Source organism: Vigna unguiculata, chromosome 11, assembly GCF_004118075.2.
Source record: "Vigna unguiculata cultivar IT97K-499-35 chromosome 11, ASM411807v1, whole genome shotgun sequence".
NCBI classification, from domain to species: Eukaryota; Viridiplantae; Streptophyta; class Magnoliopsida; order Fabales; family Fabaceae; genus Vigna; species Vigna unguiculata.
The window spans coordinates 35,914,169-35,939,201 of NC_040289.1; the positions used below are offsets into that span (position 1 = coordinate 35,914,169).

The 25,033-nt window shown below is 30.5% G+C and overlaps 2 protein-coding genes across 2 annotated transcripts in view; both read left to right on the plus strand.

The window, feature by feature from the left end:
* Positions 1-8,449, plus strand: part of LOC114168800 (two-component response regulator-like APRR3) — a 28,895-nt gene extending 20,446 nt beyond the window's left edge. The window contains 6 exon segments of the mRNA XM_028053756.1: positions 4,986-5,166; positions 5,255-5,702; positions 5,792-5,819; positions 6,715-7,473; positions 7,895-7,968; positions 8,056-8,449. Of these exon segments, the coding sequence (XP_027909557.1) occupies positions 4,986-5,166; positions 5,255-5,702; positions 5,792-5,819; positions 6,715-7,473; positions 7,895-7,968; positions 8,056-8,131 (1,566 nt within the window). The 3' untranslated portion in view covers positions 8,132-8,449.
* Positions 8,450-18,738: 10,289 nt separating this feature from the next.
* Positions 18,739-21,874, plus strand: LOC114169931 (probable serine/threonine-protein kinase PBL5). Its single transcript, XM_028055334.1, has 5 exons — positions 18,739-19,025; positions 19,648-19,901; positions 20,162-20,351; positions 20,448-20,839; positions 21,135-21,874. Exons 1-5 carry the CDS (start codon positions 18,926-18,928, stop codon positions 21,450-21,452), a joined length of 1,254 nt encoding a protein of 417 aa, XP_027911135.1. The 5' UTR covers positions 18,739-18,925; the 3' UTR covers positions 21,453-21,874.
* The last annotated feature ends 3,159 nt before the right edge of the window (positions 21,875-25,033 follow it).

Here is a 25,033-nt window from a genome sequence, read left to right on the forward strand (position 1 = left end):
ATTTTGTCCATTTAGCTTCTCAGAAGTAATGCAGGGCTTTCTAGTGAATGAAATAGGATTTCCAGTGGCCATTATTGATGAAAACAGCAAGAAACCAGCGCAAAGGTGTAAAAACAGTAAGAAAATGAAAGCCCTTGGTGACTTTCACACGGGGTGATTTCGAACCATTTTGGAATGGAACTTTGAGTTCAAAGCGAAGACAACAAGGTCTGACGAGACTGGTGACAATAGCGTGACAGAGTTCCGATAAGCAGAAGGTGGCGTGTGGACGACATGCGCCTAGCAGCGGCGAACAGCGGCAGGGTTGGCCTTCGGTTGGAGAGGCACTCCGGATCCAGGGGTCTTCGATGAAAATTGTGGTGGCCGTCAACGGTGGTCGGTGACAGACGGTGAACGACAGTGAAAACTGTGTCGAAGATGACGGAGACTGACAGAGCAGGATCAACATGCTCTGATACCAACTTAAGATTAAAACAGAGAAAAAAATATGATCATAGGGCTTAGAGGATCCCTCTCACTTTCTTTTATTTATTTTGAAAAACTAATATAACGATACATAGAAGACTAAGGGACTTCACTAGACACCTAGGTCCAAAACTAGGTACAGCTTTAGGGTTTTTCCAACATAGATGCAATTATTCTAACATTATTGAAACCACTTGCACAATTTTAATTCATGGTAAGGTTCCTCAATATTTTTGGACTATTTTTAGGGTGATGTTTTCACTGCATGTTATCTTATTAATCACATGTCATCTTTAGTTTTCGGTTTTCGGTTTTAGATAACAAAATCTCTCATTCTATTTTTGTTTCTTCATGAACCTCTTCATCCCTTATCTCTTAAAGTTTTTGGGTTTACATGTTTTGTTCATTATTTTAGCTTTGGTATGTGTAAATGATCTCCTAGGTCACACAATTCATTAGATTATAAAAAGGATATAAATGTTTCTCTCCTTCTCTTAATTGTCATTCTATTTCAGTTGATGTCACATTCGATGAGTCTTCTCTGTGTCTCTGCCTTATATGGTCAATATTCATGTTATCTGTGATCCTGCTATTGTGTCTAATCCACCAACCCTTCTAGTGTATAGTCGATGACAACATTCTTGTTGTCCACCAGGTGACTCACTTCTAGTGTTCAATCCCCCAACCCGTCTGGCTCTAACAACTGAGTTTGAACTTCCAATTGCACTTCGTAATGGTATACGCTCTACTGTAATCCATCTTCTAATTACATTGCTTTGAGTTATCATAGACTATATCCATCTTTCATACGTGTCTTTTGTCTATTTCTACTGTGTCAATTCGAAAATTTGTAGGTGATGCCTTAGCCCATCCTGGTTGGTCAGGCCATGCTTGATGAAACTTGGGAGCTCGTCCCATTACCATCTGGGAAGTCCATTGTTGATTGTAGGTGGGTCTTTGCTATCAAAGCTCGTCTTGTGGTCAAAGATTACACTCAAATTTTTTGTTTGGATTGTGGTTATTAGATATTGTTTAGATATTGTTTGATATTGTTAAGATATTGTTAATCACAATATCAAACAATATCTTCTATTTACTCTATTTATTTTTAGTTGCTCTTTTTAGTTGTACATCTCTCTATTATAAATAGATTACCCTATGTGTGGTTTATACACAAGTGAGATTAATCTCAAACCCTATTTTCTCTATATTCAACATGGTATCAAAGTCATTGTTTAAGAAGTCTATCCTAGCTAGATTTCTTGGACATTCGTTCTACCCGCTATCGGACCACCCATTTCTAAACCAACGCACGAGATGGTATATACCTTAGCGTGAGGGGGGGTGTTGAAAGTCTCACATTGACTAGAAATAAGACAATTTCATAGTATATAAGTGGGGTGCAAACCTCACCTTACAAGCCAGTTTTGTGGGGTTGAGTTAGACTTAAACTCCACTTCCTATACTTTTTTTCTAGTGGCAAAGATGACTTTTGATTGCTTATTTACATCTATGGTTGCTCTTCAACAATGGTCTTTTTACCAACTGGATGATAAAAATGCTTTTTTTAATGGCGATTTGCATTATATGGAACAATGTCTAGGTTTTGTTACTCAGGGGGAGTCTTCTGGATTGATATGTCGTCTTCGAAAACCTTTATATGGCCTGAAACAGTCACTTAGGGCGTGATTTCGAAAATTTAGTAGTGTTGTTCAACAACTTGGTATGACTCGCAGCGAGACAGGTCATATCATCTTTTACCATCACTCAAGTGTTGTGTGTATCTATTTAATAGTATTTGTTGATGATATTGTTCTTACAGGCAGTGATTATGATGACATCTCCAAGATGAACATTTGTCACCACTTTTAGACCAAAGATCTTGGAAAATGTAGATATTTCTTGGGGATTGAGGTAGCACAATCCAACAATGTTATTGTTATATCTCAATGGAAGTATGTATTGGATATTTTGGAGGAAATTGGATTAATGAACTCAAAATTTGTTGAAACCCATAGATCCCAATACGAAACTCTTACCTAATCAAGGGGAGCCTTTCTCAAATCCTAAAAAGTACAGAAGATTAGTTGGAAAATTGAACTATCTTAATGTTACTCGTCTTGATATTTCCTTTGAAGTTAGTGTGGTGAGTCTATTTCTCAATTCCCCATGTGTAGATCATTGTAATGCAGTCATTCGTATTAAAGTACGTTAAAGGATCTCCTGGAAATGGTTTGCTATATGGTCACTATAATAATACTAAAAAGTTGTTTGCTATCAAATGTTTATTGGGCATGATCTCCTTTTGATATCTCCTTCTGATAGAAGATCTACTCCCAGATACTATGTTTCCATTGGAGGTAACTTGATTTTTTGGAAGAGCAAGAAAGAAAGTGTTGTGGCAAGATCTAAAGTAAAAGTAGAATATAGAGCTATGACTTCAGCAACCTTTGAACTTGTTTGGCTTAAAAAATTACTTCACTCAAAATATTTGTTTTCATGATAAGCGACTGGTAGACTTGAGTACAATATATAATTAAGCATCAATTTTCAACCAATAAGAAAGCTCATTTTCAGCAATAGTGGCCACTTTTTGATTAAGATGATCAACATAACCCTGACTCTAAAGCCAAAGACTAATGTTTAATGCCCAAGTATGAGCATTAGTTCCATCTAATTTCTCAATGGATGGATGCACATTAATATTGTTGGAAGTCCCACATCAACTATGTTCAACTAAGACCAATTTACTATATATGGGTGTAAATATCACTTTAAAAGCATGTTTTGTGATGTTGAGTTAGGCTTAAAGTTCTCCTTTTAACAACTATAATTGGTATAGATGGACCGATCATTTGTAAGAGCAGCAAAGGAGGACACAAATATTTGTAGAGAGAGAAAATGATTGCCAGTAGAGAGAAACAACCCCAAAAAAAGTGAAAAAATTCAACAAACTTTGATGACGATGAAAGTTATAGATCTGGAAAGAGGCTGGATGCATCGCCATGCGTGGTGGGAAGCGGGGGTGCCAGTAAGGGTTAGGGTGCTAGTGAGGGCTAGGGTGGGTTGTTGGAACTTTGATTGCCGCTATTTTTGTGGCTTCGTGGTTGCCTAATTGAGGTGAGCAAAATCATTGTGTTGTTTGTCCAAACGATCGTGGCGACAGCCATGGCGATGTAAGCAATGGAGATGGCGATAGGGCACAGCTTGGAGACCAGACTAGGTGGTGGTAGAGCATCGTGGTGGTGAAGAAACAAAGACCCGGAAAAAATTCCAAAAACAATTTATCACCGGTTCACCATGGAGGCAAGGACTAAACCTAACTCTAGATACCATGTTGAAATAAAAGAGAGAGGGAGAGACATAGGCTGAATCCCCAATTTGTGTAAAGTGCTTAGGGTTATGCATTTATAAATAGGAAAATACAAAGAGATGGGCCTAAGTTCCTTACATCTAACATAAGGGAACTCTTATCTTTCAATAGACACATTCTATCCCTGTAATTATCCAACAAAATATATAAAATATACTGAGAGCATCTACTCCTAATTTTGAGATGTAATTAAATCACTTAGCCTGTGTTTGGTTTTGGAGAAGTTATGATTGTTTGTTTAGGTGGTTTTGTGAAGAATCGAAGGCGCGGAAAGACTACAAAAATTACATGTTAAAACTACAATTACAAAAATAGGCTTCCTGTGAATTTGTATTGGTAGATCTTCACGAGAATATAAGTGAAACAAATCTAATTTTTAAAATTCGCCATCCATTGTCTCGCAATCTAATCCAATTAATCATAATAATGGTTACATTTTATTTTAAATTATTTTTACGACTAAGGGCAAAATAGTAATTATTGAATTTTATCTATTAATTTTTTTTTTTAACTTTTCATACATATTACATCATACACAAACTTTCATTTCAAATCTTTTCAAATCACACTATACTTTTCAAACAGGTGCTTCAGCTTATTGCAGAGCACTAGGCCCCACCCCACTCTTTCCAGTTTTCTGTATTACGTCAGATCAAAAAATGTCCGCACATATATTTTACATTGTAACATTAGAAATGATCTAATTATCTAATTTCCTACAAAACAACCATTTTGACTCTTGTGAGCATTTGATGTGTGCTACTTTGAACCAATTTTTGATCGGTTTGTAATCAAGGTGTTGCTTAAAACAAGGGGGCCCAAATTTTATGGCAGGTGCAGTTTATGAAAAATCTTTGCTGCTCTTGTTTGGACTGGAATACATGCATCACTTTTGTTTATGTTACATTTTATATATAATATGATAATGTTTATTACTTCCTTTTGTTGTACGCCTAGCTAGGGCTTGGGACAAAGAAGGTAGGTTTGCTGTATTAGTTTTTTTTTTTTGTGATCATTTCTGTGCTGTTTTCTGTTCTGGTTCGTGTCTGCCACTTCATTTCTATGCTATTTCTCGATTCTCATTGAATTCTTTTTGTTGCACTTCTCTGCCTGATTGCCCCTTACATAAAGCTCCCGTTTTTTGTAGAGTTCGTGGACTAAATGTCTGGCTCAAGTTGGCAGTCCTCATCCACTTTCACCACATAAACAATTGGTTGATGCCCCTGATAGCACTTGTGCCCAAGTGATGCAAACGAAGACTGAAAAAGTTAGTAGTAGATGGGTGCATGCAACAGAAAAGGAGTGCCTTGAACTTATTGATCATCTTGGTATGGCTTGATAGTATCTATTGTTTAGACTTGTCTATATGGATTTGGATATATCCCCGAATAAACCACTTAGTTATTTTCTTTCCAGATGATGTTGCGATGGGCAAGGACTTAGCTGTGGGAATATCTTTGAGTATGCAACTAGAGCATCGACTTGAGGGACTGTCTAGCCATCCAATGGGTAAAGGGGCAAATAAAATGTCTGATGATGATGATATGCAGATAGTTAAAGGACAAAGTAATGCCTGTGAAAAAGGAGAACTGGAATGCAATGGTGGTAAAACCAGGACACAGGAAAATCAGACTATGAATGTTATTGATGTTACTGATAGCAACAGTCCACAGGCTGAAAGCAGAGACTTGAACACTCCAAATGGGTTCTCTGGTTTCTCACTAACGAAAGAAAACTGTTGCCCCAAAGAGCATCCATCCCTGGAACTATCTTTGAAAAGGCTGGGAGAAGTAAGAGATCCTAAAAATGTCACGGGTGAAGAATGCAATGTTTTAAGACATTCAGACCAATCAGCATTCTCAAAGTAAGAGAAAATTTGCCAGCATAACTAAGTTCTAGTGGAAGCAAATATTGTTTGCATTATAATTCATAACATTTATCTTCATTGTGCAGATATAATACTGCTTCTTCTGCTAACCAGGTGATGTCCTGCGGTCCTTTGACAACTTTTGTATTGTGTTGAAATTGAGATTTTTGAGTTGCATGATTTTCATTTCCGTCCGAAATCCCACTCACCTCATCAACTTGTCTGACTGTCTACTCCTCACCATGAATCATCTCTGAATGACTATTCGATTTCTTCCCAGCCAACAAGTAGGGGGTAAAGGGGTTGACACAAAAGTTATAATAAACGATATGAAGAAATAATGTGAACATACTGTATGTCTTAGTTATTTATGTGGAATTGGCAAGCTGATTCTGACTACCAGTAGCTGGAGAATATTGTTTATCACCAAATCTTAGGTCTTGTTTGGTATAATAGAAGAAGAAAGGAGAAGAATGTGTTGATTTGGTTTAGGAGGAAGGTGAGGAAAGATGAAAAAATACATGTAGGCCCCCATACACTGTTTCCGTGTGAATGGGAATAAAGGAGAGGAAATGACACTTTTGCCTCTTTCCTTCCTTCCACCGGTTACTTTTGTTAGGAGCAACTGCCTATTTTTTTTCTAACAGGTGCTTCAGCTTGCATCCACCTCAAGAGTTCAGGTGGAGCTTGGTATATTAAGAAAAATAATGGATTAAATAAATTGAAGTGGAAAATAAAATAGATTAAAAAATCATTTGAAATGGAATAGAAATAAACAAAAATATCTGAGGTAAACAGGTTGATTCTAAAAAATATCTTTCCTTCTCTGCATTTTTCAAATCAAACGTGTTTATATGTAAAATTTCTATTTTTCCGCTCTCTTTCCATTTTTTTTTCATTTTTTTTTTCTTTTCCATGAATTTCTCTCCACACATTTCTCTTCCCTCAAATAAGCAAAGGCTTAATCTATCTTTGGGCAAGCCTTATGTTTTTCTTTACCTCTTATCAGGCTCAAACCCGAAATGTAGGAAGCTGTTCTCCACTAGCCAATGGCTCAGCTGCACCTAATGCAGAGGTAATACACAACTTTCCATCTCACTCAAATGTCACTCCTCCAAACCAACAATCTAATGGGAGCAACAACATCAATGACATGGCCTCCACTAATACATATCTTGGCACCAAACCTTGTACTTTTGACAAGATGCCAGAGTCTGTAAGAGGGCTGGGCTCATTTAATTCCTCTGAACGCCGAACTTTACCGAACAATAGTAAGAAAACTTATGCCCGGGAAGAATATATGGAAATTGTTAGAGGACAACTGGGAAGCTCTGAACATGAATTCCAAGCCGAGCACACTCATTATGAGCATCACCATTATAATCACATTTCCCGTAAAGCTGCTGTAGATCTCCAATCAGAGCATGATCTCTTACTCAAAAGCTCAACCAACACTGCTCAGCAATGTGTATCATCAAATGCGTTTGGAGGGCCAGCAGAAAGTAATGCTGCAAACTACACAATAGATGGAAATGCTGGGGAGAGTGATCACGGGAGCAATGGACATGGGAGCAATGGACAGGACGGAACCTTGACAATGAGGACAGTAAATATGGAAAATGGCAATGTGGCTTCTGGGAGCTTTGGAGTTGGTGGCATTGATAGGAAAAACATTGGGAATGGGGCAGATGAAGGACGACTTTCACTGAGAGAGGCTGCTTTGACCAAGTTTCGTCAAAAGAGAAAAGAAAGATGCTTTGAGAAAAGGGTAATTCTATTTTAAATTGCGTGGTTATAATATATTCGCTGAAGATCTTTATTGAATGTGGATTTTGTCAATTTGAGAATTGAGGTGTGGTTATGCCCTTGTCATTGTATTCGTATAATCTCTATAAATGAATGGTCTGGTGATCTTCTCTGCAATTTTATCAAATTATTTTTCCTTTATTTAAAAATTAAGATATTTACTGCCCAAGTTACCCTGGCCGAGTAGTATTATGTGAATTATGTAGTCATTGTATGACTTGTAGGATAAGGCTTCATTGTACTTCGTACTTGCCTTGTATGATTTGTATGGCCATGTTTTCGTCAATGAGTTGATCCTCATCGTTAATAAGCACGAGATGTTATATATTGTCGTCATCAATTTGACTTGTTTCAATATTCTGGAATTTCCATTCCTTTTCCAGGTTCGATATCATAGCAGGAAAAAACTAGCAGAACAGCGGCCTCGTATTAGGGGACAATTTGTTAGACGAATAGTGTAAGTTGCTGCGTAGTTGGATTCACTTTATATATCTGTGTTGCATTATATGAGTACTGGATTAACTTGGGTGCAAATTTTTGTCAGGTCTGAAACCAAAGAAGAAAAAGATCACCAAAGTGACAACCTGGTACCTGGGGATCATACCGACATTCCTCAATAACACCAGCGAAATGCTGGCCATTATTTGACTGATTCTGTTCCAGTAGCAACCTCAAGCTTCTTGCTGTCAGACTAGTCCTTCACACAATCGCCTAGGAAGGAGCTCGGAAGTTTGTGTAGTGGAACCTGTGATTAGGTAGTTTTCCTTTACCTCTGTTGTTTTGAAGAACAGATATTTAATTTGAACCTTCAGGACAACTTTCTATAATCTGATCTTGGTTGTGTGAACTGAAAACTCCAAATGGACCCATGGAAGTGGTTACCTTTGGATAGGTTAACCTCTGATGAATAAAATTTATCATGTTAGCTTTTACTTCGTCTTCCTCTGTGTAAACAGTTTCTTCTGTTCCTTTCCGAGACTCACCCCATGCATAGTGAGATCCAGATCCTACTGGAATAGATTTCCTGAGGTGAAAAGGAAGAGCGAATAGAGTTTCTCTTTCTCGGGGATTCAGTGACTTTTTGGAAAGAAAAATCACTAAACTTTAGTTCATTTTCATGTTAAATACATGATTTTTTCTTCCAAAAGGTGACTGAATCTGAAATGTTTTTTACACTCATTTGACATTTGTCTTTTGTTATTTTTCACTTTCATTATTTTTTTACAAATACACAATTTTATTTTTCATAACTATTTTACCTTATGAGATGTTTTGTCACACAACCTTTTTCCTTCCTTGTCATGTCATTATTTTCTCAATCTTCTTCAACTGCAACAGCCACCTCTCCTTAACTTGTACTGTGATGTGACGTTCGATCATTAATCAATTATTGTGATCATAGTTTTGTTCTTCTTAGCAATAATTGTTTCAGCTGTCTGCTTCACATTACCCCCTCTTTTGTTCTTCTTAGCAATAATTGTTTCAGCTGTCTGCTTCACATTACCCCCTCTTTTTAGTAAAATTATAAACCAGTACAGACCCAACAACTGTCTTTAAAATACTTGATAAAGATATATAAAATACACGGTACTCGATTAAAAATATTATTTTTGACCTTTTAATAATTAAAATATTATGGTTTCAATAAAAATATTTTTTCAGAGATTCTAATATATTAAAATTATGTTCATCTTTTTTTTGGCTTAATAAGTGCTTAGAAGATTAAACTTGTGTCTGTACACCTAAAATGTGAGTAGTTGAAGTTTGTTCGTACAGGCAAACATCCAGGGTTCTCATGTTTTTCTCAGTGGAGTAAAAATTAAAGTTGTCACCATTGTTTCCTTGAACCATCTACGACCCACCTGGAACAACTTTTTCATCTTCTTGTACCTTCCGGAATAACAAATATCTTTATTAAATCTTTACATTTAAAAAAAAAACATTTTTCTATCATCAAATCATATTTTTTTAAGAAATACTTTATATCACTTACAAGTTGATTTTTCAGAATTAAATTAACTTTATATTCTCTTTTTTAATATAACTTTAGAGTCATTTAGATTTTTTTTCTAACAAAGTTTGTTGAAATTAATTTTTAATTTCTATTAAAGCATTTATTAATATTTAATTTACGTTTGATATATTTATTGAAGATATATTAAAATTTTATATTGACTAAATATACAATTAAATCATAACAATAAAATGAAAAGTCTATTTTATAAAAATATGTACTTTAAAAACCCTTGAAGAATATTGATTCTAGAACAGCAAATTTTAAGATACATGATTCAAAATTGGTATTTAACTTATTTGAAGCGTCGGATAATAACATTTATCAATACGGAATAACCTCTTCAAAAATTACCTTTTGATTTTAGGGATAAAAAAATTGGTCTATAATATATATGAAAAAAAAAACTGATAAATCTATTGTAAACTAGCACTAGAATTTTTAGTTAATAAAAATAGCACAAAAATGTGATAAATGATTGATAAATTTTAAAATATTAGTATAATTGAGAGGTTAAAGTTTGTAATAACATCTAAATTATATATGAAAAGTTAGTAGCTAGTAATAAAGGAAAATCTTAGGAATGTGTAATGGCACTATTAAAATGCACATTTGTTCTATATTTTTATATTGAAATGTCAAATAATTAAATACATTATTTAAAATAATATAAATATATATAACATATTTTATAATAAAAATATCTTTTAAAATTTGTAGACAATAATTTTGTGATAAAAAATTACGATTTTGAAATTTTTAAGATTTTAAATTAATATTTTAGTTGTACTTTTTTTTTTTGCAAATTTTTTAAATGTTTAACACTATTTTCTTGTGGTTTTTTTTGTTAATTTAAATTTTTATGTTTAATTATATAAATTTTGACAATATTAAAATATAATAATTTTATTATTTAATTATTTTTTAACTTTATCAGTGATTATTAAATAAAATTTAAACAAGTTTGTGAGTATTTTTTTCTTTTTAAATAAAATAAAACTGTATTAATAATTATTAGATCATATTTCATTTAATATCATACTTAATTATGTATTTTTGTAAGATTCAATACATATTAATTATTCTTAATTATTGGTTAACAAAACCCAAAATTTATTTTAATATAGGTAAGAATATTTATTGAGTATAATAAAGTATGTCTTATGTAAGAACATAAGCATTCTTAGTTTAAATTTATTTTCTCAAGTTTAAAGTAAATAAAATTAAAAAAAAAGGTAAAGGTTTTGAGTTGTGCAATTAATTTTTCTTCAGATTCTTTAAAAGGACTAAAAATATACAAATTATTTTCAATTATATATTATAAATTAGCTTATTTCTAATCAAAATAGTACCCAATAAAGATTTTAAATCAATCTAAAGATTATAATACTCGAACAACTCCTTGTATTTGATACCAGAATCACCCTTGAAAATTGCAATTTGACTATTGATCTTCGAGAATGATTCTCATATCTCACTGTTTAAAAAAATATTATTTACATTGATACTTGTCAAAATCTCACCAAATATAATTTTTATATGAACATTCTTGCGCTTAATTTATAAAGACATTGGTACAAACAACCAAATAATACAATTATTTGTCGGTAGATAAAATCCTTTGTAAAATACGTTTCGAAATATTAAATTGAAGTTTTAGTTGCCTATAAATAAAATTAAAGGTTCCGTTTATTGATACACTATTTAACACATACGCATAATATGTTATTATATAAGATGGGATTATAGAAACTTCTTGCAAAATATTTGTAGAGAAGAAAAAAATATATATTATCAACTAGAACTAAGTTAGTTATAAGTTAAGTTGTAATAGTTTTTCATATTAACTTTCTTCGGATGTTTTTCATTTTAGTTATTTTAATTTATGCATAAGTTAATTTAAACTTATAAACAAGTTCCTTTCCTAAAAAATTTAAAAGAAAATTCATCTCGAAAATGGAAATAATGTCAACTAAATATTAAACCTGTAAAATTCAAGTTTTTTAAAAGTAAATATCAAAATGTCATAATGTATAAACCCATCGTTAATCATAATTATTATCAAGAATAGAGAATAAATATTAAGATTATTAATGGTCAATACTAAATAGAAGTTATTAGAGAATTATAATTACTTAAAAGTGATGTGTATCTTATCTTGTAATAAAGGTGATAAAGGTTTAAACTTTTAAGCAATATATAAATCTTAAGTTATAAAACCTTCACGAATTAATGGCTATTACTATATTATTAAATTTATATTCGAATACATTATTATATTATTCTACCATTCTGCAATTTATTTATTTGAACATTTAAAGTAAACACCTTTTACAACTCTTTTCTACTTCTTTATACAATCTAATTATACATTTTATATATATTCTTCTATAAATTACTTATTTATATTAGTTAAAAATGATAAAGTTAAATTTTATATAAAAAATCTTAAATTTAATAAATCAGATTTTAAATTTGAAAGTGTATCAAATTTTTTATAAATCAACTCATATCACATGTATAAATTTTGTCCTGATAATTTAAAAAAAAAACAAAAAAAAAATATCTATCAATCTCATTTTAAATAATATATTTATTTATAAAAATGGTATTAAATATTTATAAATTTTAACACAAATTCATGATAAAAAATCTCCTATAAAGAATGAAATACCTTTAAAGAAATAATTTATCTCTTGTCTCAAAAATACATGTTTATTAATTTTTTTTTAGAAAAATTGACTGAAAACAAATACATATGACTCCCATTAAATTTTGTATATGATTTGGAAATAATTTTAGAAAATAGTTAGATTATGGTGAGTGTGAGTCTTTTTCTTGAGGTTTTCTAGAAGAAAGCATGTGTTTGTGGATGTGTGTGATGTTTTCACATGACCTCAAAAAATATGAATGTTTAAGAGATGATGAAATGAGGATCAAAAGAAAAAGAAAAAAAAATGTTATTCTTTATTCAAAGTGATGGGAACATTATCTTCTCATTCATGAAGCAAAGGTTAGGAAGTTTACCTTGGATTTGGCTACACGTGTTTTGAATCTTTGTCATGTTGTGTCTTTTAGCATTAATCATCACACAAAAAGAAAATAATATTACAATCTTAGAAGAAACACTTGAATACGTACCTAATCAACTATCTATTCTCCTTGTCGTTTTCAAAAACCCTTACTTTACTCTTCATCTTCTTATCAAATCAACATTTTTAAAACAATTTCTTTTGTTAATTAACAAAAAGTTGCTATCAATATCATTCAGTGGTCGTAAACTAATGTTGAATTGTTATAATTTAATCCATAGTGTTAAACTTAAGTTTTCCATTCCTAGTAATTTTTAAAAAAAATATATTTTAATAACTAAATTTTTATAATATGAGATAACATTTTTTAATTAAGTGACTTTTCATTTTTTTACTTTTTTTTATTTTTTAATATTTTAAAATGACTTATAAAATATCACCTCATGTTGTAAATTAAGATTATTAAATTTAGTTGTCAAAATATTCTTGTTCCGATCTTTATCATTTGGATTAATTGTTATCATTAATATTAAATCTATTTGAATCGTATGTTCGTATCTCAATACCTCACTTATGAAAAATAAGTTAAAGATAATTTAATTATACATTTTCATTTAATCTTTTAATTCGTCTTTCGAAAAAAAAAAATTGTGATAGCAATTCCAAATTTCAAATCTATAAAAAGACATTAAATTGAAATAAAATAGTATTGAAACAAATACAAAACTTTTATATACTTTTTAAATAAATGTTATTAAACATTTTAATCGTATTTGAAATTCTATATAGGTAATGTTCATAGCAGAAATTATATTTGTGGTGTTATTTTCCAAAATAATTTAGAGTTTTACTCAACACTATTATTGTTTCGTTATAATTGTAATTTTAAGATTTTTTTTCATATTTATTAAAAATAGTAATTAATATGTTTTCTTGAATAATTTTCTTAAAACGACATCTCTTTTCTCTATAAAATGTATTATTTTTTTCGAGAAAAAGAGAATAACTAAGTTAAAAACAAGGGTTCATATCAAAAGTTAAAACTATCACAAGTTATGTAAACAATCTTGAAGTAGAAGAAGAAAAAAACATATGATTTGATTAAATAATCGGAACTGAACCGTTATGGTAATTTAATTACTAAAATTTAAATTATTTGTAAGTTATCATAACTCATAAGACCAACAAAAATTCAAAATATATTACCAGTATAATATATTTTAAATAACTGTAATTGAGTTGAATTTGATTTACTAAAACCCTATACAATTCAGTTGAATTAATTTAAAATATTATATCAATTAAACTATTTTTAAAATTCAGTTAAATTAATACAATTATTTATTTTTCATCCCTATCCTAACGAAAAGTTATTAATGTTTGTGTTGTTTTGGGGCACCGACCAAGTAGTGGTTAACGTTACAAATTTTGACACTTAGCACATATTAAGGATGCATCACTACGATCATTTCTTCTTTCGGTTGGTTCAAGGTACTACGCGGTTTCACTGTGTGTTATACCTCATGCTTTATTTTAGTATATAATAATTTACAAATCTATCGTCTCATATTAACAATTAAGAAGTGTTTGTCCTTCTATCTTTCACAATCAACACCAAATTTTGTTTATTTTATTATTACCTTCTATTTTTTTTTACATATTAAAAAATATTTTCAATTTTAATATATATGTTTTGTATAAAATTTTCAACCATTCAAAATAAAATTTAAATATAACAAAATGGTATTTCAAATAACTGAAAGTATAAGTCGTAAGGATTTAGAAAATAGTTTAAGAATAAAAATAGTTTTATAAATGATACTTGAATATTTTATTAGAAAAACATATTATAAATAAAACTTTTTATTATTTGAGTTTTATTTTGCAATAATCATAATTTCTCTAAAACAATTATTTCTTTGTTTTCTTTCTAGATTTTTTACTTCACCCTTCATTTGTTTAACGATTGAAGTACAACATAGGATCCTTAGTAAGAGTGTTACAATTATATTCATCTTTTATCCTTCTTGTGTGTTTGTTAGTGAGATATGTTGCATGCAAGGGTTGTGGGACTTGCATGTGAGGTTTAAGGGCTTGAGATGAATATATGTTTGATTAGGATTGTTAAAGTGAGTTCAAATAGTTTATATGAGTTTTTTGTGTGTAGATATTGCATCCAATGTGAGTAGAGATATTTAGAGGCAATGCTCTTTTCGGCAGTGGCTTACAATCTAGGTAAGGGAAACTATACAATTATAATAGTATCTAGCATGGTTAACTATGTGATTACTGTCTAGATGAAAATATATTAATTGTAATATTTGAGTTGACATATTGGCATTTTTAATTGTTAGGTTAAAGTGTTTGATTTATGTCAATCTGTTGATGAATATGAAGTTTTGAATTATTGTTGCAGTTTGGGACTGGTTTGATTTTGCTATGAGGGATGATATATCTTATATTTGTTCAATTGAAAATAGAACATAGACTTAGATCTTACTATTCAACATATTTTTTCTCAAACAAATATAACATTGCAACTTAACCAAGTTTTTATCATATTTTCATTCAAGCAAGCACATTTATGCTTAAGCTAAAAAAACATTTGTTGTTTTTGGTTTCTTAACTTATTCAATGTAATGGATTTTTGTAAATACAAATTTAGACAAAATACTAACATTTTGTTTATATTAAAGTTTTTGAAATGTGATATATGAATTATGTGGATGATAGGGGTATATTGACTTTCAAGGAAGGGAGTGTTATACTAATTTGGGTTTAAGGTGTATTGAATTGTGATTTGAATATATCATCCTAAATCTACTCTACTAGTATCTAACTCAATAGAAGAAGATATCTAATTGTGTTGAAGAAGGTTTTTACAATCTGGTGCTTCAATATGAAAAAGGATCTAACCATGCATGTGTAAGGAATTTACCTGTCATACTTAAGAGGGACATTGGTCCTACTTTATTGCTATGTCAGAGCGAGATCCGTGGGAGTGTGAGATAGTATATCATAGGTGCATAACCTTTGATTCTATTCAATACACATGTATTCCAGAAATAGAGTCAAATGTCTAAGTCTTGAAAGTCATGAGGGATAAGCCTATAAGGGATGTGTTTATATGTGATGCCAATGAGAGTTGAGTTATCTAGACATAATATTTTTGTTGAAGATTGCTAAGCCAGTTGGGTTGAGCCAGTAGATTGTTATTTGTGTGAGTTATGTATTGTTGAGCCATGTGGATTGATTATTGATGTGATAAATGAGTTATGATGACGGTAGCGCTATATAAGTAGTTGGGTGTATAATTTAGAGTAAAAAGTAGGTTAAAATTATACACACATATTACAATTGCGCAAGGTTATTATGTTCTTTGTTTGATTTGTAGTTTGTTCATCTATTATGATTGCATGTTATACGTGAGTAAATGATAATACAAGTGGGAGAATTGTGTAAGAATGGAACAAATGATGGTCTTCTTAGAAAAAAAATACAGTTTTACTTATGTATATAATTTTTATATTGTACAAATCATCCCAATTGATTGAAATATTAATTATATATCTTATATACTTATATGTTTGTTGTATGTTTCTCGGTGCAACATATAACATTACTTTTTACAAAATAGCATGGGTGAATCTACTTTGCTTTCAAATCTAATTTAATTGAGCAATATGCAACAATGACTTAATATTTAAAATGATTTTAAAGTTTAATTATCAAATGTAACATAAAAACTAACCTAATAAAACCTTTACAATTAAACAAAATTCTATTATAAATTCACCATTACCCAATCATTAAAGGTAACTTCTTTTATTTGCAATAACTTATATTCAAATAATTTTCAAATTCAATCTATAATGAAATAAGTTGAGTAAAATTCTTATACAAGCTTATTTAAGTTTCAAGTCTCCTATAAATTTTATGTAAAATCACAATTGACTTTTATTACACTAATTGAAATTGTGTTGGATAACATATTCTCTCATAATTTTGATGTCATCATCTAAAACTATAAAGAGACTCTTTCAGTCATCCCATATTAAGCATATATCCTCATATTTCTTAACCTGTGAAGACGAAAAGATAAATAGATAAGATAACAAAATAATATAATAGTTAAGTCAACCAATTAATAAAAAATATAATCGATACACTCAATGGAAAAATATAAAAAGAAATTCAGCATTCTATAAATAAAAAAAAACAAAAATTCAATCCAAAATATCTAAATTTATAAAATATTTTAAATTTAATTATATATATATATATAAATCAACTATCAATATACCATGTCAAAAATAATAATATAAATATACATTAAATAACTTAACTATTCATTTTTAACCTCTACAACTTTACATCTTCTTTAAACACCGACCTGTGCAAATAAAAAGAGAATTGGTAGAATATTTCTCCTTCTAGTTTGATGCTGAATTATTAGTCTAAAACATGTTCAATTATTATCAAATCGTCTTTTTTTTTCTTAAAAAAATATTTTAAAAAAATTAAAGCCAGGTTTGGACTCATTTTCTTTTTAAAAATTAAATTTCAAGACCAAATACATGGAAGAAACAAGCAAAGTCAAATTAAAAATGGTGATATATATTTCACCTACCACATATACTATAAACAATTCCCTCACTGCGTTTCTACTAAACAAAAAATTAACAAAAGTCACCCAAAAGAGCAATCATCCAGTGCATCCAGTTCCACGTACAACCCTTCCCTGATTGGTTGACTCGCCGCCACGGTCACGAGTTACGGTTCCGTTACGGCGGCGGATACAGAGCGCGTGGATCACCGTCAAAACAGAAACTTTGCTCTCTTCTCATTTTTTTCGCGACACTTTGTGGAACGAAAGTTCGAAACCATATCAGTAGTGCGGTACGCGTAGGCAAGTGGGTCCCACTTGATCACGTCACCGTGTGGGCCCATTGCGATGTTCGAGAGGTTGACTTTTTCGTTAATTTATTTTTCCGATTAAATAAATATTTTTAGAGAGAAACAAGACAGGGTTTTGGTCAAAGCGTTTCGCGAACGTTGAAACAAAACAAATGTGATTTTGATTTATGTGACCACCGTCGGGCTCTTCAAACGACACACACATTGTTGTTTGTTAATGTTGCGAACCAGCTCGCACCACACACTTCTGAACCCATCGCCACCTAATATTCAAACTTCATCACAAAACGTACTTAACAATAATAAAGCGTTTTAAATAAGTTAAAAGCACGTTTTTCTTATCATAATAAACTTAAATTCAGAAACGAAACGGCCAAACAAAATTTCATAGATAGCAGTTACATTTATGTATAAAAAATACGTTTCTTACATAATTTAATGAGTACCAAAATATTTCTTAAATTAAAACAAAAATATGTATATAATAGTCTTTTCTTTTTCAACAAATACATGTTAAATTAACTTTAAAGGTAAGAATTAACATTAATAAATCTATAAGTAACTTTCAGTCTTCTCGTTTTTTTCCTTTTGAAGATAGGTAGTGACTCTTTGGTTAAAAGAATGCAACGTAGTTAAAATTCGGAAATGTGTAAAACCAGCAAAAGTGTAAATATTTAATCGCATTAACTGTTTTTATTTATTTAATCATTTATAATAATTTTGACAGATTTAAATATATACTTTTTCACACAGGTGTGTTTTCTAAAAAGAATCAACACGGTATGAGTGAGTTGGTGTTCCTTTTACGTTTGTAGTTACTTTTTTCTTGTATGGAAATAAATTCATTTATAGTATATATCGTGTGTGATGGATAAAATACAAATACGAGGGTTTTCAAATTAGTGTAGTTTATTTGATTTGAATGTTAAATGTTATGTTACTATATTGGTTAATTAAAATAATATTTTCAGTCAACTCTTCAAATATCACGCTTAGTGCTTCAAATCAATGTTTTGAAATAAATCTCATCAAAATCTTAATCCAAATCCAAAACAAATGGAGGAGGGTGAAATACCGAAAGAGCCCCTGATCGGGGACAAATCGGCCTCAGGTGAATGCAAGGCAGGTGATAACATTCTCTTTCCCGTGCGTGGTGAAATGACAGAAACACCCTTCGGTTTCTTTGTCCTCAGTGTGGCTTGTTGGTGACTATGGAACATTTGTTCACAATTAATTTCCACCTCATATTGACCAAGAATATATTAAAGCACCCACAATACCCAAAAACATCAGAAAAGACTCTCTCTCTTCTTTCTCTCTCTAACACACAGAGTTTGTGTCACTCTTCTATTTTCAGATTTTTTTTTGAAAAAATTTTGTGTGTTTCTTCTCCTTGAGGGGTCTCTGTTCTGGGCTCTGTTTTCTTGGTGGAGCTTGGGCAGAGAAAGAACATGGGTTGCTTTTGTTGCGCAGGGAAATCATGCACCAATTCGGACACCGAAGACTATGGCCACAACTTCGACCAGAAACCCTCCAACTTCACTGCCGCAGGTAAATTTTTATTCTTTTTTACTTTAATAATGCATTTCACTGTTTCATATGAGCACACTCCTCCCTTTTTGTGACCCATTTTGTCTGATCGTGCCGATTGCCGTGGTTTTTCAGTGGTTTTCGTTTTAATGTGAAGATTCTGTGGTGGGTGTGTCGCAAGCTGATCAAAGTTCGTATTTTTTTTTTTGGGGTGGGGTCATCGGGTACTTCTGTTCACGTTTTGGAAGAGTTTTTTCTTTTCATTTCTTTTCAGGAATTATCGTTCGGGCATATGCAAAAGGAAAAGAAAGGAATTTTGATTTGTTTGTTTGGTTTCAATATTATAGTTGATTTTGGTATTTGGCTTGTGACGTCTTTTCTGGCCATTTTTGATGCTGTAGGTCTTTGAATAGCTTTATTTTGGGTGGCTTAAAACTAAGATTAACCATGATCATTTTTATTTTTGCTTTGTTTGGCTGCGAGATGGGAATTACTAGATCCACCATGAAAACTGTAGTTGTCATTTTGCACGGTCGTTTTGGTTCTGTATGTAGTATCCCACCGGATTGAAATATTTTTCCTGTGTGTGATTTTGGTTGTTATTGCTCCGCTTTGCCTTATGTGCATTTTTTGTATGCTGTAGAAAGCGTCAAAGTTGATTTCAAAGTGAATGGGAGAAAGGAAGATGGTTCTAAAGGTGATCAACTTGCTCTGGACGTGAAGAGTTTAAATTTGAAAGAGGAGGGTTCTCACGATGGAAGAGATAATGGTAATCGGGCACAGTCATTCAGTTTCAATGAACTTGAAGCTGCCACGGGAAATTTTACGGCAGATTGCTTTTTGGGTGAAGGAGGCTTTGGCAAGGTTTACAAGGGACACTTAGAGAGAATAAACCAGGTTTGTTGAAGAAAAGAAGAAAACTCTTTCAATGCATTGGATGTGATCCTGCAATGGCTGTGATGTATTGTGCATTTATGTGTTAATGGATTGTATGGGGTTTCAAAGGGTTTGCTAAAAAAACAAGAATTTAACTTATTGATGCACTGAACCTGTCAATGTATTGTGCATTTATACACTATTATGGGGTCATGTTAGTTTGCATGTTAATTGTTACTTTTGATTTGTGGTGAAAATAAGATTTGATAGTGGTTGTGTAGGTTGTAGCTATAAAGCAACTTGACCCTAATGGGCTTCAAGGGATTCGAGAATTCGCGGTTGAAGTGTTGACATTGAGTTTGGCAGACCACCCTAATCTTGTGAAGTTGATTGGATTTTGTGCTGAGGGAGAGCAGAGGCTATTAGTTTATGAGTTCATGCCATTGGGGTCTTTGGAGAACCACTTGCTTGGTATGTGCTATCATTCTATTATCTCAATTTTTCCATATATTTTCAGCATCATTCTTCAGAGCTGGCTCATCTAATTGCTTCTTCGCGTTATCTTAGATCTTCGGCCTGGTAGCAAGCCACTGGATTGGAACACAAGAATGAAAATAGCAGCTGGGGCAGCTCGGGGTTTGGAGTATCTGCATGATAAAATGAAGCCTCCTGTGATATATCGCGATCTGAAATGCTCTAACATTTTGCTAGGAGAGGGATATCATCCTAAGTTGTCGGATTTTGGCCTGGCAAAAGTAGGTCCAAGTGGTGATAAGACCCATGTTTCAACAAGGGTTATGGGCACATATGGGTATTGTGCCCCAGATTATGCAATGACGGGTCAATTGACGTTTAAGTCAGATATTTACAGCTTTGGTGTTGTTCTTTTGGAGCTTATCACAGGAAGAAAGGCCATTGACCATATGAAACCTGCCAAAGAACAAAATCTAGTTGCATGGGTATGTCACTACTTTTTACCTATAATGAGGAATCCTTGATTGTTTGTTGATTTACTTTTGTACACCAGTGTAATTAGTTATAGCACAGGTGGTGCTACTTTTAAGCCTTGATGAGTTTGTTTGTATTGCTTCAATATTTCTGTGGCACTTTCATGGTTGTTAAATTCATGAGTTCACTTGTAGACTTTGACAAGTTCATGAGTTTGCGGCCATCACTTTAGTAGTGCACACAGTTACCAATACCTTGTTTACTTGATAAATGATATTAACATGGCATGTTCTTGTTGTTTTTCAGGCAAGACCCTTGTTCAGAGATAGGAAAAAGTTTCCCCAGATGGTTGATCCTTTACTTGAAGGTCGATATCCGGTGAGAGGGTTATACCAAGCTCTTGCCATTGCTGCAATGTGTGTTCAGGAGCAGCCTAATATGCGACCTGTTATAGTTGATGTTGTTACAGCTCTAAACTACTTAGCTTCTCAGAAGTATGATCCTCAACTTCATCCAGCACAAAGCTCTAGAAGAAGTCCACCTTCTCAGGTAATGCAAAGGGATGATGATGATGAACGTAGACTCATTTTAAGCACCGAGCATCATGTCACAGACAGATCATAAACTAGGAAAGTAGATTTTTTTCTTTTTTTTTGTCTGTTCATAGTTGCCAAATTTTGTTTCATGGGGAGATACCGGGTGCCTCCTCATCAAATGCAAGTCTCTCTCTCACAAAGGAATTTTCTCACTGTACATGCCAGCATCTGCTTTTATTGTACTTATGATGTCTTTCTGTAGGAAAAGAATATTTCATTGTTTTTCGTCTTGCCCCTCTGATTACAACTTAGCCTCCGATTATATAACAAAATGATTTCATCTATGATGTCATGTTCTTTGTCCAACATCTGGGAGTTCAGTTCATCCTTAATGTTTGCACATAGTGTTTTTCATGAGTGGACAAAGTTCCTTTTGTGTTTTGTTCCTTAATGTTATGGGGCTTGCGATGATTGAAAGGGACATGAATGAAACTTTGGTGAAGTTGGATATAGCAGAGAGTCCAAGTGTGTGGTTGAGAATGACTTGGAGAAGAATATGAAAATAAATATCTTGGATTTTTACACGACTAATTTTGACTTCTGACGTAAAATAACGTAAAAAAACAAACAACCATTGTTTTGTAATCTCTTAGATTTTGATTTTGTCTGTTTGAAAGCTAGGGTTTTGAAGCTTCAAAATTGAGCATGTGAGAGTGAGGGTTGCTTTCAGTGAAGAATTGTTCAGTTCCCCAATTTGAATAAGAAATTTCATACTCTCTAATAGTTCTTTTATCCAAAGAATTTTTCTTTAGTGTAATTTTAAGTGAGTTATTTGTTACACTTCTTTCGTTTTCTTCTTTCTACGTTATTTCAGCACTTTTTTCTTTTTAAATTAAAAGGTTGTAATTGGAAAAAAAATGTTATTTTGAAAATAAAAAATGATATACAGAAATACTAATTTTTATTGAAAAATTGACACCGGAGAGAATAAATTTCCTCTTGATACATTTATAATATTTTTCTATTATATTCTAATTTTTTTACAATAATTTTTAAATTGTTATACATGTATTTGTTGGGTTAGAGGGGGAGAGAAATGTGTAAAGGGAACTGTTCAACTATTTTATAAAAGAATTAAGAAAGTTTATTATATTTCTAAAAGAATAAAATACGTATGAATGGAGGAAATAGTTTATAAATCCAAAACCATTCAATTATGATAGTTATAATTTTTAATTATTCGAACTTTGATCTAGAATATTAAATATTTAACGTTTAATTTTCTTAATGTTGTAATCAAAGTGTTATTTTCATGGTCTTTCTAAAAATAAACATCGCTTTAGAATATGTAACTTTACCATTTATTTAATAGCCTTTTATGATATGAAAATTAATAGCAATTACATTGGAGGAGTTGAGGGTAAGCTTCCAGTTTCTTTAACCACAAAATTTCGTAACTTTAAGGGGATTAAAATGTTCTAGAATTTAAATTTAAATTGATTTTCAAATATTTTAAGTAAGATAATTTATATTTATTGTCTAGATAAATTATTACAATTACTTCCGTATAAAAATACTTATTTTAATGTTAAATGGTGTTTAATAATTAAATAATGTCATTCCATCGAGGCTAGCAAAAAATTATCTTGCCAATTTTTTTAGTTAATATTAACACATTTTTCTTCTCCATTAACTTCTAATGATGACTTTTACAATTATTCTAGATGACATAAGTCAAAAATATTTTGTCCATACAGTTTCTTAGAGTACTTTATTTTTAGTAGAGTTTTTTAATTCAAAAATATTTTTATAAATATTGAAAAAAATCAACAAATTTCTAAAAAAGAACTCACTAGTATGGATAAAAGAAAATATAAGATACATAAATGTAAGACAATAAAAATTATAAAAACTTTCATATTTTTATTTTTTCATATAAAAATTAAAATTCTACCATTTAAAATAATCAAATTACTACAATGATTTTTTTTAATTTTTTTTAATCAACATATTGATATTTTAATATAAAGTTTTTCAAACTTTCTAAAGGTATAAATGATCTTTAGAATTCTTTGTTAAAACATAGGGTAAAGTTATATTTTTTGCGAAAGTATTTATGATTCCAAATTTATAATTAACTTTTCCATATAAGAATAAAATTCTATGAATGGAAAAGACGGTATGATCGATGCATCATTCATCATTTTTCTCAATTCTAAAATAAAAATTTGTTTCATTTTCATCTAATATTTTTTTTCTCATCCTTATTTGTTTCAGGTAATAGATGTTTAGTCACTCTTTTCTTGTTATAAATATTAATTAAATATTTTTTATAAAAAATAAAAATTATATTAAAGTAAACATTGTATTCTTAAACATTTAATATTAAAAAATTAAGCGATTTTTTTCATTATCAAATATAAAAAAAAATATTATTCGATAAATATCAAATAATTATAAAAAATAGTCAAATGTATATTTTAGACATAAATTGTTATGATGAAATTGAGAATTGCTTTGTAATATACGGTTTGAATACGGTCAATAAAGAATATATATATATATATATATATATATATATATATATATATATATATATATATATATATATATATATATATATATATATATATATAAAATCAAGATTATGGTAGAAAACAATACTTTGAAAATATAAATAAACTTGGTGAGCATTAAATGAGTTTAATTGTTATTATTTTTGTTTTTGGCGAAATAAAGGTTTATACGATGAAATTCTTGAAAATGAAAATGGAACATTTTCATGTAAAATTAATAAATAATAAATAAAAGAATTAAAAAGAGTATAAATAATCAAAATATGTGCTTTAAAAAGTATTTTATTCAATACAATTGACGTTTTTTAAAATGTGTAATGAATATTGTAATATGAGAGAATATATTAAGAAACTGAATGAGCTATGTGAGTTTTGAACAATAAATCAAATATTTAAGAGAGAATAAAAAAAAGATTATATACGGAAAGAAATATTATGAAATTGAGAATAAGAAAGATTAATAAATATGATTTTTTTAGTTAACCTAATATATAGTGAATGTTTTATTAATTTAAAACATGAGTATGATAATACAAGTATCGAGATTGATACGAGGATAAAGATATGAAGATATGTACTCATACCTGTAAACATAATTAGTTAATGAACAAATTTCTTGTCAAGATCAGGACATAATAAAAAAAAAAATACACGAGAGGATGAATTTATTTGTTATTTCTTTATCTTCCATACCATTAAATAGAGATAATTTATTACCTTTTCTTTTTTTACAATAAAATTTATTAAAATAAGTTGATCAAACATTTTAGGACATCTCCATTATAAATATTAGTGTAAACACATACGCTATCGCGCGTGTACGCATTTTTTGAATTATATTAATAATTAATGAGAAATAAACAAAATAAAAGTATATTTATAACAAATAAAGTAAAATGTAGAGAGAAAATATGAGAAAAATAACTATTGATGAATAGTAAGAGAAAAAAGAAAAAGGAAATAAGTAAATAATTTTATAAAAACGTGTAAAAATAACCGTTAATTTTTAAAAATTTAATAAATAATTAAATTATAAAGGGTGAAGTTGGAATTATGAAATGTGGACACAAAAGAGGAAATTTCCCTTTATATA

Bases quoted from the DNA above. Each gene is read 5' to 3' on its own strand.
- LOC114169931 (XM_028055334.1), top strand. From the start codon at position 18,926: ATGGGTTGCTTTTGTTGCGCAGGGAAATCATGCACCAATTCGGACACC. The intron at 19,026-19,647 runs GTAAATTTTTAT...TGTATGCTGTAG, and splicing joins CTCCAACTTCACTGCCGCAG to AAAGCGTCAAAGTTGATTTC. The intron at 20,840-21,134 runs GTATGTCACTAC...GTTGTTTTTCAG, and splicing joins AACAAAATCTAGTTGCATGG to GCAAGACCCTTGTTCAGAGA.